This window comes from Entelurus aequoreus, linkage group LG05 (genome assembly GCF_033978785.1).
Source record: "Entelurus aequoreus isolate RoL-2023_Sb linkage group LG05, RoL_Eaeq_v1.1, whole genome shotgun sequence".
Lineage (NCBI taxonomy): Eukaryota > Metazoa > Chordata > Actinopteri > Syngnathiformes > Syngnathidae > Entelurus > Entelurus aequoreus.
The window spans coordinates 21,264,575-21,283,433 of NC_084735.1; the positions used below are offsets into that span (position 1 = coordinate 21,264,575).

At 40.2% G+C, this 18,859-nt stretch overlaps 1 protein-coding gene across 7 annotated transcripts in view; it reads right to left on the reverse strand.

Moving 5' to 3' along the window:
* Nucleotides 1-444: 444 nt before the first annotated feature.
* cica (capicua transcriptional repressor a) overlaps nt 445-18,859 on the reverse strand; it is a 124,680-nt gene continuing 106,265 nt past the window's right edge. For 4 of the 7 annotated variants that reach the window (XM_062047380.1, XM_062047384.1, XM_062047378.1 and 1 more), the window contains exons 16-22: nt 17,273-17,468; nt 17,041-17,177; nt 11,013-11,164; nt 6,467-6,618; nt 6,269-6,403; nt 6,079-6,207; nt 445-3,001 (exon numbers count right to left, since the gene is read on the reverse strand). In XM_062047380.1, coding sequence (XP_061903364.1) covers nt 2,784-3,001; nt 6,079-6,207; nt 6,269-6,403; nt 6,467-6,618; nt 11,013-11,164; nt 17,041-17,177; nt 17,273-17,468 — 1,119 coding nt within the window. In that variant the 3' untranslated portion in view covers nt 445-2,783. The remainder of the gene's footprint in view (nt 3,002-6,078; nt 6,208-6,268; nt 6,404-6,466; nt 6,619-11,012; nt 11,165-17,040; nt 17,178-17,272; nt 17,469-18,859) is intronic. The other 3 variants (XM_062047383.1, XM_062047382.1, XM_062047381.1) reach the window with 3 other exon arrangements.

Below are 18,859 nucleotides of genomic sequence, written 5' to 3' on the forward strand. Positions count from 1 at the left end.
ATTTTTTTATTTTTATTACATGCCATTCACTGTAATTATTATTTATTTGACAAAAAGGGGGCAATGTTAAAGGACAAGATATTGTATAATTCTGTGAACCCATTTGTATAAAATATATATAATAAAAAGAGAACATATGGAAAAGCTGCGGATAGAGTGTTTGACAGGGAAACAGCTGAGAAGATATACCTTAAAAGTCCACTCTCCATTATAATTACATTACTTCAAAAACTACTGGTTGTGCTGCATTCTGTTGAGTTGTTCCCGTACAATATTTATAATCTAAAAGTTGTTCTTTTTTAAGTTTAGAGCTCCGTCACAAAACCAATTCAGCTTGTAAGCAGAGGCCCGACTGTATTATCAATGTACAGGCAGACTTTTGGATTATTTCATTTCTCGACCGTGACTTCCGAACAGATAAAACAGGCACCACAAAGTCGGACATTGTGTTAGACCTTTAATATTTTCAATATTTAGTTCTTTTCTTGTCGTCATTTAGAAATATTGCACATGGTCGACATGCCTGCTTTATGAGATCGCGCTCACCTCACTCATCCTAAAATTCCTTCTGCGACGTAAGGACAAACTCCTTTTTAAGCACAATCATACCGTATACACGCATACGTGTGTGTGTGTGTGTATGCACATACGTCTGTGTGGGTGTTTGCACGCTTGCATGCTGTTGCACATGCATGCAGATGGCAGCCCTGACCCCTTAGGGATGTGATAGTCTTCTTTTTACCTGTTTTGTCTTTATTGGATTAGCCTGAAGATATACTGCATGTCATACATATACTGTATATAAATATACATACATACATATATATATATATATATATATATATATATATATGTATGTATATATCCTGAATGGATAACAGTCAACATAGTGGACAAAATAGTCGCGGTGACTATAAAAATACTGTCTCTCGGGAGGTGCTTACAATGAAAAATAGACTATTGTGACGACAGAACGAGTGGTTGTTGGTCATGTTTACGCACTACCTACATGTGCCAAAACGTGCACGCGCACCCAAACACAGACCTAAATGTACATATATGCAAAAACGGTGAATATATATATGTATATATATATATATATATATATATTTGTTTCACACATTCAACTGTTTACAGAGAAATAAAAGACCCATCATCATTATTATAATAAGAACTACCCCCTAGCTCTTCACCGAGGAGGCAAAGAGCCAAAAAGTGCTATTTAAAATGTGATTTTTAGTAAGATAAAGTCTTTTTTTTTTTTGTAGCATCACATTCTGCTCATTCATTGACTGCACTGCATCTCATTACCTATGGCACTCAGCCTTGCTCCTCCCTCCTCAAAATTAAAAAAAAAAAAAAAGACTAAACAAACCCACCCATTCCCAGAAAAAAAAAAAAAATTGTCCTATTGCACCATTTGATGGGAAAGGATAAAGTGTCGAGAAGCGAGGGAAGAGGGGAGGGGCTCCAGAGACTGCCCTCCAGGGCTGGTCTAGGATCTGCTTTCCCTGAACGAACCCTGACCAGAACCATCCTGAGCTACATAGCGCTTGACCCGGGACCAGTGCTTAAGGGCACTCTCTAACAACGCTTGAGAGAGAGGAGGGGGGGGGGGGGGGCGCGGCGGGGTCAAGGGTCATTTGATAACATGTGGAACAAAATCTTTTCTGCTAAAACAATCTCTAAAAACAATACTTTCCTGATTTAACTTGCGGCGCTGCCGGCCGCACAGATTGTGCAAACACCTGATTTCAACATTTTACAAAGAGACGACTTTTAAAATCATACGTGGGAGAGGGCTTGCAGATTACGTCCCCCCTTCGTGAAGCCTTTTTTTTTTGTGGTGATTTTCCTTGACGTTACGCTGGAGAAGAAACACAAGCCACGAGAGAAAAACAGGCCACAGTAAAACTGGTTATTTCCACGGCAACGATAACGAGAAAGCAACATCGTATCCACTGAAGTGTGGTTATTATTTTTGTGTCTCTTGCCTGTGAGCCTGACATCTTGTTGTTGCATATGAACTTTGTTTTTTTTTTGGATGCGTCCGTCCTCCGTCCAGTGTCAAACGTCTTCACTTAATCTCTTTTTGCGGCTTCAGACGTGAAGCGTCGTCCCGCCCGTGAGGGTTCAGTCTTTTTCCACATGGCAACAACTGAAGGTGCAAAGATTGGTCACACAATTGTGTCTTCTCATTACAATCGCTAAAAGTGTGCCGGGCCCGGGGCCAGGTCACACCGGGGTCGCTCCGTGTGCGTGTGTGTGTGTGTGTGCTGTCTGTCTTGCAGCATCGAGGGGCTGTGGTATATCAGTGGAGGTCGTCGGGGTTGTGATTTGTGTTCCGGACCACTGTGCTGAGGAGTGGCGGGACCACGAGGTCAAGTCCATGGCAACTGAGGGATGGCTGGCAACAGCAAACTGCATCTGCATGATAAGTGACAAAGTGCCTTAAATGTGTGTGTGTGTGTGTGTGTGTGGTCCTTGGTGGCGGCTCCTGGGTGCTGCCAATCAAGAGTAACAGTCTGATTTGTTAAGTGTGTGCTAGAGATTACACCTGCACTGTGGTTTATGTGTGTGTGTGTGTGTGTGTGTGTCACAGGGTTTGTGTCCAATGACAAACGACTGTGCAAATGTGCTGAGGGCAGACCTGGGTCAAGAAGTGAAAATATTCTGCAAAGATTGTCCATTTCTTCAGCCGTATGTTAGAGAACTCATTTTTGAATATTCCAGACCACATTCCAATAATCTTGCCTCCCAGGTCGGATCGGATTCTTCCCCCTCTATGAACCTTCGCTTTTTGGCTCCTCCAGGCCCCGGTCTTTGTCGTCCGGCTGCTCCTGCGCCTGGCAAGGGGCGGGGCCGGCCTCGGCGGAGGCGCCGGGTTCCAGGGTGGCGGTCTGCATGATCTTCTGCCGGACCTCGCGGATCTTCAGCTGCAGGCACACCTTGGTGGGGAAGGTGTCTGCGAAGCGCGCCTGGAAGGCAGCGGTGGCCTGAGCTGGAGGACAAGGAAGTGAGGCAAAGTCCTGAATAGGGCTGGGCCGATAAAACCATATCAACATACAGTACAGGCCAAAAGTTTGGACACACCTTCTCATTCAATGCGTTTTCTTTATTTTCATGACTAATTGTAGATTGTCACTGAAGGCATCAAAACTATGAATGAACACATGTGGAGTTATGTACTTAACAAATAAAGGTGAAATAACTGAAAACATGTGTTATATTGTATTCCATCCATCCATCCATCCATCTTCTTCTGCTTATCCGAGGTCGGGTTGCGGGGGCAGCAGCCTAAGCAGGGAAGCCCAGACTTCCCTCTCCCCAGCCACTTCGTCCAGCTCCTCCCGGGGGATCCCGAGGCGTTCCCAGGCCAGCCGGGAGACATAGTCTTCCCAACGTGTCCTGGGTCTTCCCCGTGGTCTCCTACTGGTCGGACGTGCCCTAAACACCTCCCTAGGGAGGCGTTCGGGCGGCATCCTAACCAGATGCCCGAACCACCTCATCTGGCTCCTCTCGATGTGGAGAAGCAGCGGCTTTACTTTGAGCTCCTCCCGGATGACAGAGCTTCTCACCCTATCTCTAAGGGAGAGCCCCGCCACCCGGCGGAGGAAACTCATTTCGGCCGCTTGTACCCGTGATCTTGTCCTTTCGGTCATGACCCAAAGCTCATGACCATAGGTGAGGATGGGAACGTAGATCGACCGGTAAATTGAGAGCTTTGCCTTCCGGCTCAGCTCCTTCTTCACCACAACGGATTGATACAGCGTCCGCATTACTGAAGACGCTGCACCGATCCACCTGTCGATCTCACGATCCACTCTTCTCTCACTCGTGAACAAGACTCAGAGGTACTTGAACTCCTCCACTTGGGGCAAGATCTCCTCCCCAACCCGGAGATGGCACTCCACCCTTTTCCGGGTGTTATATTCTAGTTTCTTCAAAATAGCCACCCTTTGCTCTGATTACTTTTTCGCACACTCTTGGCATTCTCTCGATGAGCTTCAAGAGGTAGTCACATAAAATGGTTTTCACGTCACTTGAAGCTCATCGAGAGAATGCCAAGAGTGTGCAAAGCAGTAATCAGAGCAAAGGGTGGCTATTTTGAAGAAACTAGGGCACCATACAGCACTGTTTAGCCTGTCGTCGTTTCGGCTTGTTATCCCCGTATTTTTCGGAGTATAAATCGCTCCGGCCAAAAATGCATAATAAAGAAGGAAAAAAACATATATAAGTCACACTGGAGTATAAGTCGCATTTTTGGGTGAAATTTATTTGATAAAACCCAACACCAAGAATAGACATTTGAAAGGCAATTTCAAATAAATAAAGAATAGTGAACAACAGGCTGAATAAGTGTACGTTATATGAGGCATAAATAACCAACTGAGAACGTGCCTGGTATGTTAACGTAACATATTATGGTAAGAGTCATTCAAATAACTATAACATATAGAACATGCTATACGTTTACCAAACTATCTGTCACTCCTAATCGCTAAATCCCATGAAATCTTATACGTCTAGTCTCTTACGTGAGTGAGCTAAGTAATATTATTTGATATTTTACGGTAATGTGTTAATAATTTCACACATAAGTCGCTCCTGAGTATAAGTCGCACCCCCGGCCAAACTATGAAAAAAACTGCGACTTATAGTCCGAAAAATACAGTAAATAGAAAGTAGATCCATCACCTCCTGTTGTGTTGGTTTGATATACAGTACTGCATAGCACTTTATATTGTGTTCAACGTATACACACCTTCACCAAAGCACAGACTTTAGTCAAGGCTGTAACCTATTATTCATATTTACATTGTTTCTTATGGAGAACTCTGCTTCACTATACAAACTGTTTGATTTGCCAACCCTGTTCAAGAACCAATTAGGTTCGAAAATTGAGGTTCCACAGTATACAGAAACAACAGGTAGGAATTAAAGTGCAGGACTGTATGAATAAAATAAAATACAAAATATAACAAATGTGCTGCTTTAAGATAATAGTAATTTGGTCCAATAATATTTAAATAATAATTACTGAATAACATAAATTCCTTTCCATACTTAAGAGTAACAAACCATATTAAATGTTAAGCAGCCATAACTTCCTGACAGTAAATCTGCAGAAAATAGTTTACATTTTCACGCTTTGCACTATTTTGTTACACTTTATTAAGCATTTCTTACATATTCCTTATTTTTGCACTTTAATTTTAAGAAGTTATTGTTAAGTGTTCAATTAGATTTTTACAATTTTGATTACATTGAGTGTTTTCCATGTTTGTGTTGACATTTCCTTTTCTTTATGCCTTGATAGCTGAGGGGATTATAATAAAGAACATTTGAATTAAAAATGTAAATATGTCATAAAAAATATCAATATTTACCATATAAAACAATTATATTGTGATACAGTTTTCAGTAGGGATGTCCGATAATGGCTTTTTGCCGATATCCGATATTGTCCAACTCTTTAATTACCGATACCAATATCAACCGATACCGATATATACAGTCGTGGAATTAACACATTATTATGCCTAATTTGGACAACCAGGTATGTGAAGATAAGGTTCTTTTTAAAAATAATAATAAAATAAAATAAGATAAATAAATTAAAAACATTTTCTTGAATAAAAAAGAAAGTAAAACAATATAAAAACAGTTACATAGAAACTAGTAATTAATGAAAATGAGTAAAATTAATTGTTAAAGTTTAGTACTATTAGTGGACCAGCAGCACGCACAATCATGTGTGCTTACGGATTGTATCCCTTGCAGACTGTATTGATATATATTGATATATAATGTAGGAACCAGAATATTAATAACAGAAAGAAACAACCCTTTTGTGTGAATGAGAGAGGTTTTTTGGGTTGGTGCACTAATTGTAAGTGTATCTTGTGTTTTTTATGTTGATTTAATAAAAAAAATAAAAATAAAAAACAACAAAAAAAAACTATAATAAAAAAACCGATACCGATAATTTCCGATATTACATTTTAAAGCATTTATCTAGTTTTCAGCCATATCGCCCAGCCCTAGTCCTGAACAAGACTGAGACAGTTTTCTCACCCGAGGGAAAGAATCCATGTTCCTGAAAGAGCTGCATGACAAGAGCCCGGCGCTGGTCCAGAGTTCTACGCAGGGACGAGAAGGGGACTCGGTCCAAGTCTCCCAGGAGATCATCTCCTTCTGTAGCTGCTGGGGTTAAAGTGGATGAGCATCGTGGTTCAGTTCTCAGCTGTGATCCTTCGTGTCACACCTGCTCTGTCAAAGGTGAAGATGTCTCCCTCGCACTTGGCGGCGCTCTTCGGGGTGTTGGGCTCCGAGCTGCAGCTGGAGAGGCGGCGAGTCTTCCTCCTCGGTGAGACGGGGTCATCCGCCGCCGGGTCCAGCTCTGGTAGGGCGTGGAAATCAGGGAACAACAACTTGCAATCGGGGGAAAAGTCATTTGTCTTACCCGTGGAGTTGCGCCTTTTCCTGCGGTAGCTTCCCAGGATGGCTCGAGGGGACGTGGCCAGACTCTGCAGAGTGGGCGAGGGCAGCACCTCCTCCGGGTTAAACTCTGGAAGCTCAGCAAAACGCTCCTCGAAGTACGACTCCGACAAGACCCTGCAAAGTACAGTTTTTGTATTAGCTTTGGGCCTAAAGTACAGGTCAAAATTTGGGAGACAAACCTTTTGGAGCAGATTCCTAAAAACACAAGATTGCTCCTGTTGTATAGAAGAACTTGGACCACTGTAAACACTTTGGCAGTAGGGATGGGTACCAATCATATTTGAACCGATACGGTACCAATTCCCGGTACCTTTTTTATGTACTTTTGCGTGCGTTATTATATGTTAACTCTTATTTTTTAATGTAACATTTAAAAATGAGTTGATTATGATAACTGTACTGTCCAGTTGTTATATTTTGTTTTCTGATTACATTTGAGTTTAATTTGCAATGCAGTTGCACTTCCAAGACATTAGATGGCAGTACTGTCTTTTAACCATAAGGCAGCAAGCGCCAAAAAATATCTGTTTCCCAGCTGTGGTCCGTATGGGCCAAAGCGGTACTCAGTTGTAATACACTTTTCCACCACTTGTGGCAGTAATGACAATATCAAACAAACAAAAGAAGTCTGATAAAGTCATAGAGAAGTTTTTAAAGCGCAAAAAATATGACGAAAGTGGTGAAACTGTATTTTCAATTGCACTTCAATTATATTGACAGTTCTGTTAAGAAACATGTGTTATTAATTATTTTATATATATATATATATATATATATATATATATATATATATATATATATATATATATATATATATATATATATATATATATATATATATTATACTATAATTATTAATTAATTATTAATATAACTTTTTAATTGACTTTTTTATCTTAGCACTAAATAATTGTATATAAAAAAAATCCCACATTTATTTCTGAGTCCCTAATTATGCAATATATTTAGTTAGTACTTATTTTTCTAATCAGCCTGACCTAAGCCTAAAATATATGTGTTTAATAATAATCTTTGTGATTAACACATGGTTTCATATCATTTGAGAACTGTGAACTGTAAGTAGGTTAGTTATAACCTAGTCAAGTCATTTAGTGTTAATATTTGAGTGGGCTCTGGATAAGTTGGGCCCGGAGGTGAAAAAGGTTAAAAACCCCTGGTATATGCGGTCTATGGTATGTTGTCTAACTAGGAAGTAGCTTTTTCCAGGAAATTGAATGTGTTATGTTAGGTATTGTGCGAGAATTTAAGTTTATCAATATATTCCACCAAAAAGGAGCAAATACAAACAATAGTATTGTCAGCGCTGTGAGGAAAAGCCGAGCTATCTAAAGGTCAAAGCAATCTCTAAAATGGTCGCCCATCCCTCATGCTTTTGTCCACTTAGGTCATTTTTCAAAATTGAAAGTTAACTTGTGTGTGTGTGGTGAGTGCGCACACATTCTCATCCACTCTCCCTCCAAGCTGGTACTTTATGACATCATTAATTAAATTTGTTGTGTGAGAGTGTATAGTTTACAAAACAGTGAGATCATCATGAGTGTATCCTTTCTCGCAGAACGAAGGCCAATTCTCAGGCGTTTTAATCTGCTTACAGATGGAAAATATTCCTCAAACAGTTGTGTAGAAATTGCCATGTAAAATTGTTAATGCTAATAGTAGCCAGTCTATAACAAATCCAATGTAAATTAGCTTTAAGCTAGCACATTATTGGAAGAGTGGAGCCTTACTTTACGTTTGAGCGTTTTCCATCAAGCATATTTGCTTTGTTGGTGTCGAAAATTGCAATACTACGTGGAAGGAGTTTGGCTGAGTCCAACCTGAGTGCTGCTTGAGTTGTTTCCTTCAGCAGGTGTTTAGTCTGCAATTGGACATAACAAGCCTACAAATGGATGTGATGTCACGCATACTTGCCAAGCCTCACGATTTTCCCGGGAGACTCCCGAATTTCAGTGCCCCTCCCGAAAATCTCCCGGGGCAACCATTCTCCCGAATTTCTCCCGATTTCCACCCGGACAACAATATTGGGGGCGTGCCTTAAAGACACTGCCTTTAACGTCCTCTCTCACCTGAAACCTTCACCCCTTAACAGCCGCATGCTGTCCAGGCGTCCGCTTTTCCTCCATATAAACAGCGTACCGGCCCAGTCACATAATAAAGTAGCGTTGGACGGGTTTAACAATGGTCTTTACTCGAAGATGTGAAGAGAATGCTGACACGTTGTGTGATCTTTTAACTGGTTGAATGATGACGCAAGGCATACTTGGTCAACAGCCATACAGGTCACACTGAGGGTTGCCGTATAAACAACTTTAACACTGTTACAAATATGCGCCACAGTGTGAACCCACACCAAACAAGAATGACAAACACATTTCGGGAGAACATCCACACCGTAACACAACATAAACACAACAGAACAAATACCCAGAATCCCTTGCAGCACTAACTCTTCCGGGACGCTACGATAACATCTACGGCTTGTGTGTGCTGTTGTGCTCAGTGCACAACAGCACACACAACAAGAAGGAGACGAAGCAGAAGAACGAAGAACAGACATGGCGATGACGAGTAAGAAGAAGAAATATGCTTGCAAGTTCCAAAATGATTGGAAAAAAGAATTTCATTTTATCCAGAAAAGCTCGAAGGGGAAGGGGTATTATGCCTACACCTCAACCCCCCCCCCCCCCCCCAACACCGCCCCCGCAACCACGCCTCCAAACCCCCACCCCCATCTCCCGAATTCGGAGGTCTCAAGGTTGGCAAGTATGATGTCACGTGAAAAAAAGGTATCAAAATATGGCAGCGTTTTGAATTTACGTGAATCTAAAGAGGGCCTATAAAAGTCCCAAATTCTATACACATCCCTAGTTGGCAGACCCTTCCATTGACATTTTGACAAACATAGAACACTGGGGTCCAAACTTGTGATTTACATAATTGAGGCGTTCTTCAAGGCCCCCTTTTAAGTCCTCTCCTCATTTTTCTCATATTGTGATTTATGTAACTAAGGTCTTTCTGTAGCTTGTTTACTTCAGATGCAGTCAGTAGTCATTTCTTCAACTTCTTTAGTTATACTAGTGATGTTCCTCAAGGTTCCATTTTAGGTCCTCTCTTTTTCACCATTTAGGCTATTTATAAATATCAAATTCAAATAAGATTAATAATGACGGTAGAAGTCCGCCCCGCCGGCCCTTAGCTTTCTGGAAATGTGGCCCCCAAAACATCCATCCATCCATCCATCCATCCATCCATCCATCCATCCATCCATCCATCCATCCATCCATCCATTTTCTACCACTTGTCCCTTTTGGGGTCGCGCGTAGGAATGTCCGATAATGGCTTTTTGCTGATATCCGATATTCCGATGTTGTCAAACTCTTAATTACCGATATCAACCGATACCGATATATACAGTCGTGGAATTAACACATTATTATGCCTAATTTGGACAACCAGGTATGGTGAAAATAAGGTCCTTTTTAAAAATAAAAATAAAAAAATAAGATAAATAAATGAAAAACATTTTCTTGAATAAAAAAGAAAGTAAAACAATATAAAAACAGTTACATAGAAACTAGTAATTAATGAAAATGAGTAAAATTAACTGTTAAAGGTTAGTACTATTAGTGGACCAGCAGCACGCACAATCATGTGTGCTACGGACTGTATCCCTTGCAGACTGTATTGATATATATTGATATATAATGTAGGAACCAGAATATTAATAACAGAAAGAAACAACCCTTTTGTGTGAATGAGTGTAAATGGGGGAAGGACGTTTTTTGGGTTGGTGCACTGATTGTAAGTGTATCTTGTGTTTTTTATGTTGATTTAAAAAAAAATAAACATAAAAAAAAGATACCGATAATAAAAAAAAACGATACCGATAATTTCCGATATTACATTTTAAAGCATTTATCGGCCGATATTATCGAACATCTCTAGTCGCGGGGGGTGCTGCAGCCTATCTCAGCTGCATTCGGGCGGAAGGCGGGGTACACCCTGGACAAGTCGCCACCTCATCACAGGGCCAACACAGATAGACAGACAACATTCACACTCACATTCACACACTAAGGCCAATTTAGTGTTGCCAATCAACCTATCCCCAGGTGCATGTTTTTGGCGGTGGGAGGAAGCCGGAGTACCCGGAGGGAACCCACGCAGTCACGGGGAGAACATGCAAACCCCACACAGAAAGATCCCGAGCCCGGGATTGAACCTAGGACTACTGAGGACCTTCGTATTGTGAGGCACATGCGCTAACCCCTGTGCCACCAAAACAATTGAGTTGAATATCCCTGACCTAGAAGAAACTTAATGAGCACTTTGGATAAATGTCATGGGAACATTTACAAAAAATGTGAAATTGCACCTATTCAGAAGATCTATTAGGTTCATGGACGCAAACTTAACATGAACTATTACTGATAACTTCTCTCTTATACATCTTTAAAGTGCTGCGTATGGGATATGTTCCCACTCACTTGTCGTGAGAATCGGGTGTCTTTTTGAGGGGTGGTGGTCGGAACTTGATCCTCTTGGAGGACGACGAAGGCTCTCTTTCGGCGGGCGGCGGTGGAGGGGGGTCCAGTGCTGAACATGGAGGAGGGGGAGGAGGAGGGGTATGACATGCAGCCTGCAGAGAGAAAACATTTGATTTGCTTACAGTTCCCACAGACAAGCTCCAAAACAAAAACAATTATTACTATTTATTGGTAATGATAGGTAAATTACGCCTCGGTGAGTGTACGGCACACGCAATACCTGTATTGACCCTGCATTGATACCATGTCAATACGTATGACCTGCAAATAAAATCGCTAGTTAGCAAATATAATTGTTTATAGTTTTTTTATAAACAAATATCTGCGCTGAAAGTAATATGAAACATGCCACTCTGTTATATGGTCCAAATAATAAACAGGAAAAAATAATATTTACCGTATTTTTCGGACTATAAGTCGCAGTTTTTTTCATAGTTTGGCCGGGGGTGCAACTTATACTCAGGAGCGACTTATGTGTGAAATTATTAACACATTACCGTAAAATATCAAATAATATTATTTAGCTCATTCACGTAAGAGACTAGAAGTATAAGATTTCTTCGGATTTAGCGATCAGGAGTGACAGATAGTTTGGTAAACGTATAGCATGTTCTATATGTTATAGTTATTTGAATGACTCTTACCATAATATGTTACGTTAACATACCAGGCACGTTCTCAGTTGGTTATTTATGCCTCATATAACGTACACTTATTCAGCCTGTTGTTCACTATTCTTCATTTATTTTAAATTGCCTTTCAAATGTCTATTCTTGGTGTTGGGTTTTATCAAATAAATTTCCGCAAAAAATGCGACTTATATTCCAGTGCGACTTATATATGTTTTTTTCCTTCTTTATTATGCATTTTCGGCCGGAGCGACTTATACTCCGAAAAATACGGTACCTAATTTGGCAGCAAAAAAAATAAAAATGATCCCACACTTCGAACTTTGACGTTTTTCTTAGTTCCATTTAGATAGATGAAAAACGCGATTACTCTGACTTCGTTTAGAATGAACTGTCACAGTTTAGCGCTTCACAGTCAAATGACACAGCAGCTCTATCGCTCTCTTGTTTTTTTGTTAAAGTGACACACACATCAAGGGACACAGTATCACTTCTTGTGTTTCAAAAGGCATCAATGCTTCAGTATCGCTTGGCCAATCAATACTTATCAGAATGGGTGCTAAAAAAATCGATTCACATCCGAATCCCATTTCTTATTAATTCTGATTGTAAGCCGATACATAATTTTCACCAAAAAATTAAATATATAGCTATATACAGTATATTTTGCCTGGACATTGGGGGTGGTGCGCCAGGATTGGCAGACTGGGGTGGTGATTCCTCTATTTAAAAAGGGGAACCGGAGGGTGTGTTCCAACTATCGTGGGATCACACTTCTCAGCCTTCCTGGTAAGGTCTGTTCAGGTGTACTAGAGAGGAGGCTAAGCCGGATAGTCGAACCTCAGATTCAGGAGGAGCAGTGTGGTTTTCGTCCTGGTCGTGGAACTGTGGACCAGCTCTATAGGCAGGGTCCTTGAGGGGACCATGGGAGTTTGCCCAACCAGTCTACATGTGTTTAGTGGACTTGAAGAAGGCATTTGACCGTGTCCCTCTGAATGTCCTGTGGAGAGTGCTCAGAGAGTATGGGGTATTGGACCGCCTGATTGTGGCAAACAATGCTATTTGAAGAGTGCAATAGTCCACTTTAGACCACTAGTATAACTAAAGAAGTTGAAGAAACGACTACTGACTGCATCTGAAGTAAACAAGCTACAGACACACCTTAGTTACATAAATCCCAATACGAGAAAAATGAGGAGTGGACTTAAAAGGGGACCTTGAAGAAACCCTCAATTATGTAAATTTTCAAATAGCATTGTTTGCTATTTGAATGGAGTGTTGTTGCAGCTGGAAGTATTCAAGTTCAGTTAGTTTTTCGCAAATGTTGGTGTAAAATCACAGCCTGCACAGTCTAAGGCAGGGATGTCAAACTCGTTTTTATTGAAGGCCTCTGGATTTCATTATTAATTATATAAATAGTTTTAAGTAGACTGTTGATTTTACAGTAAAAACTTTATATTTACAAAATGTTACTATAAAATATAGTGTTTTTTTTATTTTTTACAAAATTTTACAGTAAATGGAAAAACAGTACCACTGTTAGTTTTTTTTGGGGTGTGGGGTTTACGGAAAAAGCTGGCAGCTCAGTTGCCAGAATTATTGTGTTAAATTGACATAGGTTTTTACATCATTATATTGTTAATGGAAAAACAGTACAAGTTATTTTCTTATTCTGGCAACTTAGCTGCCAGTTTTTCTACCGTAAAAACAAATGTACCGTCTTTCCTACACCGTTAAAAACAACAACCATAGATTTTACGGTCAAAAACTGCCAGCTCAGTCAACAGAATTTTTAAGGCAAAAAACAGTTGTAGTTTTTTTGAATTTACAGTAAAATGCAGAAAAGAACAACGGAAAATGTATTGTCATTTCTATGAATTTTATGGGTAATTTGCTGTAAAGTTAAGTATTTTTATTTAGACAAAATTTTTTTGGAAATTATGATAATATACTGGGCAGCACGGTGGAACAAATGTTAGTGCGTGTGCCTCACAATACGAAGGTCCTGCGTTCAATCCTGGGCTCTGGATCTTTTTGTGTGCACTTTGCATGTTCTCCCCGTGACTGTGTGGGTTCCCTCCGGGTACTCCAGCTTCCTCCCACCTCCAAAGACATGCACCTGGGGATAGGTTGATTGGCAACACTAAATGGTCCCTAGTGTGTGAATGTGAGTGTGAATGTTGTCTGTCTATCTGTGTCGGCCCTGCGATGAGGTGGCGACTTGTCCAGGGTGTACCCCGCCTTCCGCCCGAATGCAGCTGAGATAAGCTCCAGCACCCCCCGCCACCCCGAACAGGACAAGCGGTAGAAAATGGATGGATGGATGGATAATATACTGTAATATTTGTTGCAATATTGGATACTATTAAAGTTTAAAAGGCATGCAATTTCAAGCAGTACATATATTTTTTCTGTCAAAATAAAAAAAATAAATTACATTTAGTGAGAAAATACTAAGTACTTTATCGACACATATCCTTTGCAGGTGTTTGCGGGCCAGATAAAAGATGTCGCGGGCCCCCGGGCCTTGAGTTTGACACCTGTGGTCTAAGGTTAGGCTTTTTGTAGGTGCACGCCACGCTGCGCAAAAGACTTGCAGGGGGAGGGGCGGCCGGCGTAGCGTACGCTGGATAGGATTGTCCAGGTTGAACGCCAAAATGTGTGCAAGTACAGATTCTGTGCGTCAAAATGCGTTTGGAGGATGAAAACATGTACCGTATTTTCCGCACTATAACGCGCACCTAAAAACCTCCAATTTTCTCAAAAGCTGGCAGTGCACCTTATAATCCGGTGCGCCTTATATATGGACCAATATTGAGCCACAACAGGTCTCGCAACTCCGGTAAGCAGCCGCCGACTGCATGCATGCTGGGATATATGACTGCGCGAGGCGTGCCTTTTCATTTCCATTTGTGTGTTTATGTAAAGATCCCAAAATGGCTCCTATTAAGCAGTGTTGTTTTCGTCAACGAAGACGATGACGAAATCATTTCGTTGACGCCACTTTTTTTCATGACGATAACGAGACGGTGACGAGATAAACATGTCTCACTGATGACGAAAACATGACGAGACGTGTGTGAGTTTTCGTTGATGAGACGAGAACGGACGAAAATGTTAGTGGGTAATCTGTCAGACGTTTAAAATGCATGACATTTCTGTTTATTGTGTGTGTCAGTTAAAACCACGCCCACCAACTGGCGTTCAGCGCACAACGTGCTCAACACGTCAGACTGTTGTTACTCATCAGGCAATGGACCGTGATGGCGGCGGCAGTTTCAACACAGGGGCTCGGTGGTCGCAAACGTAGAGACGACATATGGGTGTATTTTAAATATAACCCAGCAGATAATAAAACAGAGTGTATTGTGAAGGAAGACGGTGACAAATGTGGCCACAAAATATGCAGAAAAAATACGACCAACCTTAAGGCTCGCCACAAGGATATTTTTTCGAAGGTAAGTTACAAATGCTGTTAACATAATCGATAAATGTCATAGTTAGCTAATACATTAGTACGTTTTCCACATAGTCCTGGCGCAAATGGGCAGCTAACTTCAGGCTAAAGTTAGCTTTTGTTACGCTAACGTCAATTCATTATGTGTGTGTTACTTTAGCAGCATGTTTACATTCAGTAACGGTGTGGTTATCTCTTTAGTACGTTCTGTCAGCACGTAACTTGATATGTTAAACAGGTCGAGTTACTGTTATACGTAGAGTGTGCTAGCTTTAGCCTAAAAGCCACAAGTGACGTTGTGCAGCCCCATTAAGGAATCAGGAATTAATTGATTATTGTATTACATGGTTTGCACAAATTAAAGAGAGTGGGGTTGTATGATATCTGTTGTAATTGCACTGGCAGACAGGGCCAAGTTGAGCATATGTGTTCCTCATCCATCACTCATATTTTGGGCATGTTTATGTTCATTGTACTTTAACAAATTCTGAGAAATAAAGCCACAATTGCTGAAGTAGAATGTTTTTGTTTTTTGGCTTTTTTGGAGTAATGTACTTTGATTCCACTGTTACCACTTTATCTATGTGTAATACACAATCCTTGGATCAGAAATTTGCTGTTGGGTGGAAACCTTATATGTCTAAAACCATTCCTTTATTGTTATTATTTGTGAAAATAGCAGATCTGCAAGCTTACAATGGGTTGAACTTATAGATCTGCTGCTATTTTCACAACTTATGTGTGACACTGCCCAACAGCAATCTCCAATACTTATTGACCTAAATTAATTTGTTAAAAGACTATACTTATATTATACTTTTTATTCTTTTTTTTGGACTAAAACTTTTTTGACTTTTCATCGACTAAAACTAGACTAAAACCCTTTTGAGTTTTCGTCGACTAAAACTGGACTAAAACTATTACATATAAAAGTGACTAAAATGTGACTAAAACTAATAAGCATTTTAGTCCAAAAGACTAAGACTAAATGTAAGATGGTTGTCAAAAACAACACTGCTATTAAGAGACACGCTTATGACGCAGAGTTTAAACTCAAGGCGATCAGTCACGCAGTGGAACACGGGAATAGAGCAGCAGCGAGATAATTTAACATTGTCACTGAACTGCTAGATAACAGCAGCGACACTGACTCGATTAATGAGACGGAGTCGGGCATGTTGGATGCCGTATTCGCCCAACTGTTTAATTCGGACACTGTAGAAGAAGAATTCGAGGGATTCGTGGATGAGGAATAACTTCATAAAGTGAGCTTTACATGTTTATTTTGTGTGTTGTCTTGTGTGACATTAACGTTGAGTTATTGATATATTGTTATTGCTTTGCACTATTTCGAGTGTTGCTATATTGTGATTGCACTAACGTTTGATTTACCGTAACAGTATCAGACTGTTTTTTACGTGTTTATTGAATCGAGGAAATGTTTCCCTCCACTATGTGATATAAATGTTCCACTACATGTTATACCTGGCTGTTGTTAAAAGATAAACAAAACACTGCGTCACTGACATTACCTCGGGGAAAATAATAAAACAGCTGTTTATTCATTTTGGGAGTGAACAGAGTTGTCAGAACGCTGATTAATAAAGTTTGACTGACCTATCTGACTGTTTTGTTGACATTCCCTTTAGCGCAGCTCCATCTAATGGATGCATAACGTAACCCCAGCCTCTACTGCGTCTATTCTATGCGCCTTATAACGTGGTGCGCCTTATAATGCGGTGCGTCTTATATATGAACAAAGTTTTAAAATAGGCCATTCATTGAAGGTGCGCCTTATAATCCGGTGCGCCTTATAGTGCGGAAAATACGGTACATGCTAACTTTGATCACCGCAGCGTAACAACAGTTCAACTTGTCTCACCTCGTTGCTGCTGCGCTCCTTTTTCTCCAACTCTCTGCCTCTTTTCTCCTCACAGTTTTCCTCCGTCCTCTCCTCATCCAGCCGCTCTTGTTTTTCCCCGCCATGTTCCTCCTGCTTGATGAACCGACCGGCGTCTTCTTTTTGTTCCGCCGATAAGAAGACGAAGATCATTAGCGTGACGTCATTCACAAAAGTGTGCCTGCATGAGCTCGGCATGCTGGGTAAAATGTACCTGTGCAGGCGGTGGCAGAGCTGGACGTGTGCCGGCCGTCTTCCTCCTCAGCGTCCGACTCTTTCTTCATGTCCACCTTCTGCTCTACCACCGGGGAAGGCTTTGGCCCGTCTTGGTCTGGGGCGTCGGCGGCAGAGGACACTGTCGTCATGGGCACCAGCTGAGCAGTCGGAGCAGGGTAAATGGCGGTGAGAACCTGGCAAGGAACGTATTGGATCTCATATTAGATTGTACCCAGTAGGGTTGTCACGACACCAGTAGTCGATACCGATTAGGGCTGGGCGATAAAACATTATCAATCTATATCGTAAAAGACATGGAATCGATATCAATAAAAAATGCGTTGGATAAAACATTCTATTATTTTTTCTTCTTCATTGGATGAAACCTCAAGTTGCGAAGCAAGGTTGGTTGCATGAACAAAGAAATTTTCTCTCTGGTAACCGAGCAATGAAGGAAGTGATCACTGATAACAGTATTAACTATCAAGTTTGGTTGTGCCATCTTTGTTGATTCTTTGCATGGAGTGAGAAGAGAAAGTAAAAATTAAGAAATTGTGAACAAAAGAGGAAAATATATCTCAACAGTATGGCAATTTTTTTGGGATTTTTTCAAAGGGACCGTAGTCAGACCAATGTGGTCTGTGAATGATGCAAGGCGCTCGTCCCCACCAAGACCAGTAATACCACACCACCTTAGCCGCGCTCACCCTTTAGAGCACAGCCGTGCTGGCACTAAAATTGTAGAAAATAGTTCTCAGGTTTCTCTGTGTTTACATTTTCACACTTTACACTATTTTGTTACTCTTTAACAAGCTTTTCTTACATATTACTTTTTTTTTTTGCACCTTAATTTTAACAGCTTATTGTTAAGTGTTCAATCCGATAGAATTTTTTTGTTTGTTTACATTGTTTGAGTGTTTTCCATGCTTCTGTTGACATTTCCTTTCCTTTCTGCCTTGATTGCTGAGGGGATTATAATAAAGATTACATTTGAAACAATTAAAAAAAAGTGTAATATATTTTTCTTCTGGTCCCTAATTTTGATAGATTATAAAAAAACATGTAATAATTATCGATATCGACCAATATACAACACTTATATCGTAATACCAGTTTCAGCCATATCACCCAGCCCTAATACTGATACCTGATACTGATTCCACAATTCTTGATACTTATTCAGTACCACAATAAAAAAATTAAAAACTGTAAAATGTACTTTTATATTTACTGCTTTAATTAAAGTATCAGATGCCATTACATTAAAAAAAATAACAGCACTGTTCTATAACATCCTAACAATACCATGCTTACAAATATGCTAATAAATAGCAATAAAACTTTACATTTAAAATAAAGTATATAAAATAAACAATATTGTTAATAATATTCTTTCAATATGGTGGTTGTGTGACATCGTCATGTCATTTATAATGAAATATGCTAATAAAAAAGATAAACCATTAATCTGAAAACAAATCTTTGTGTTTATAATCTGAAAACAAATCTTTGTGTTTATATTCATTATTATATCAACATTTTATTCAGCCTTTTCTCATTATGTTATGCCTTTAGGCTGTATTTT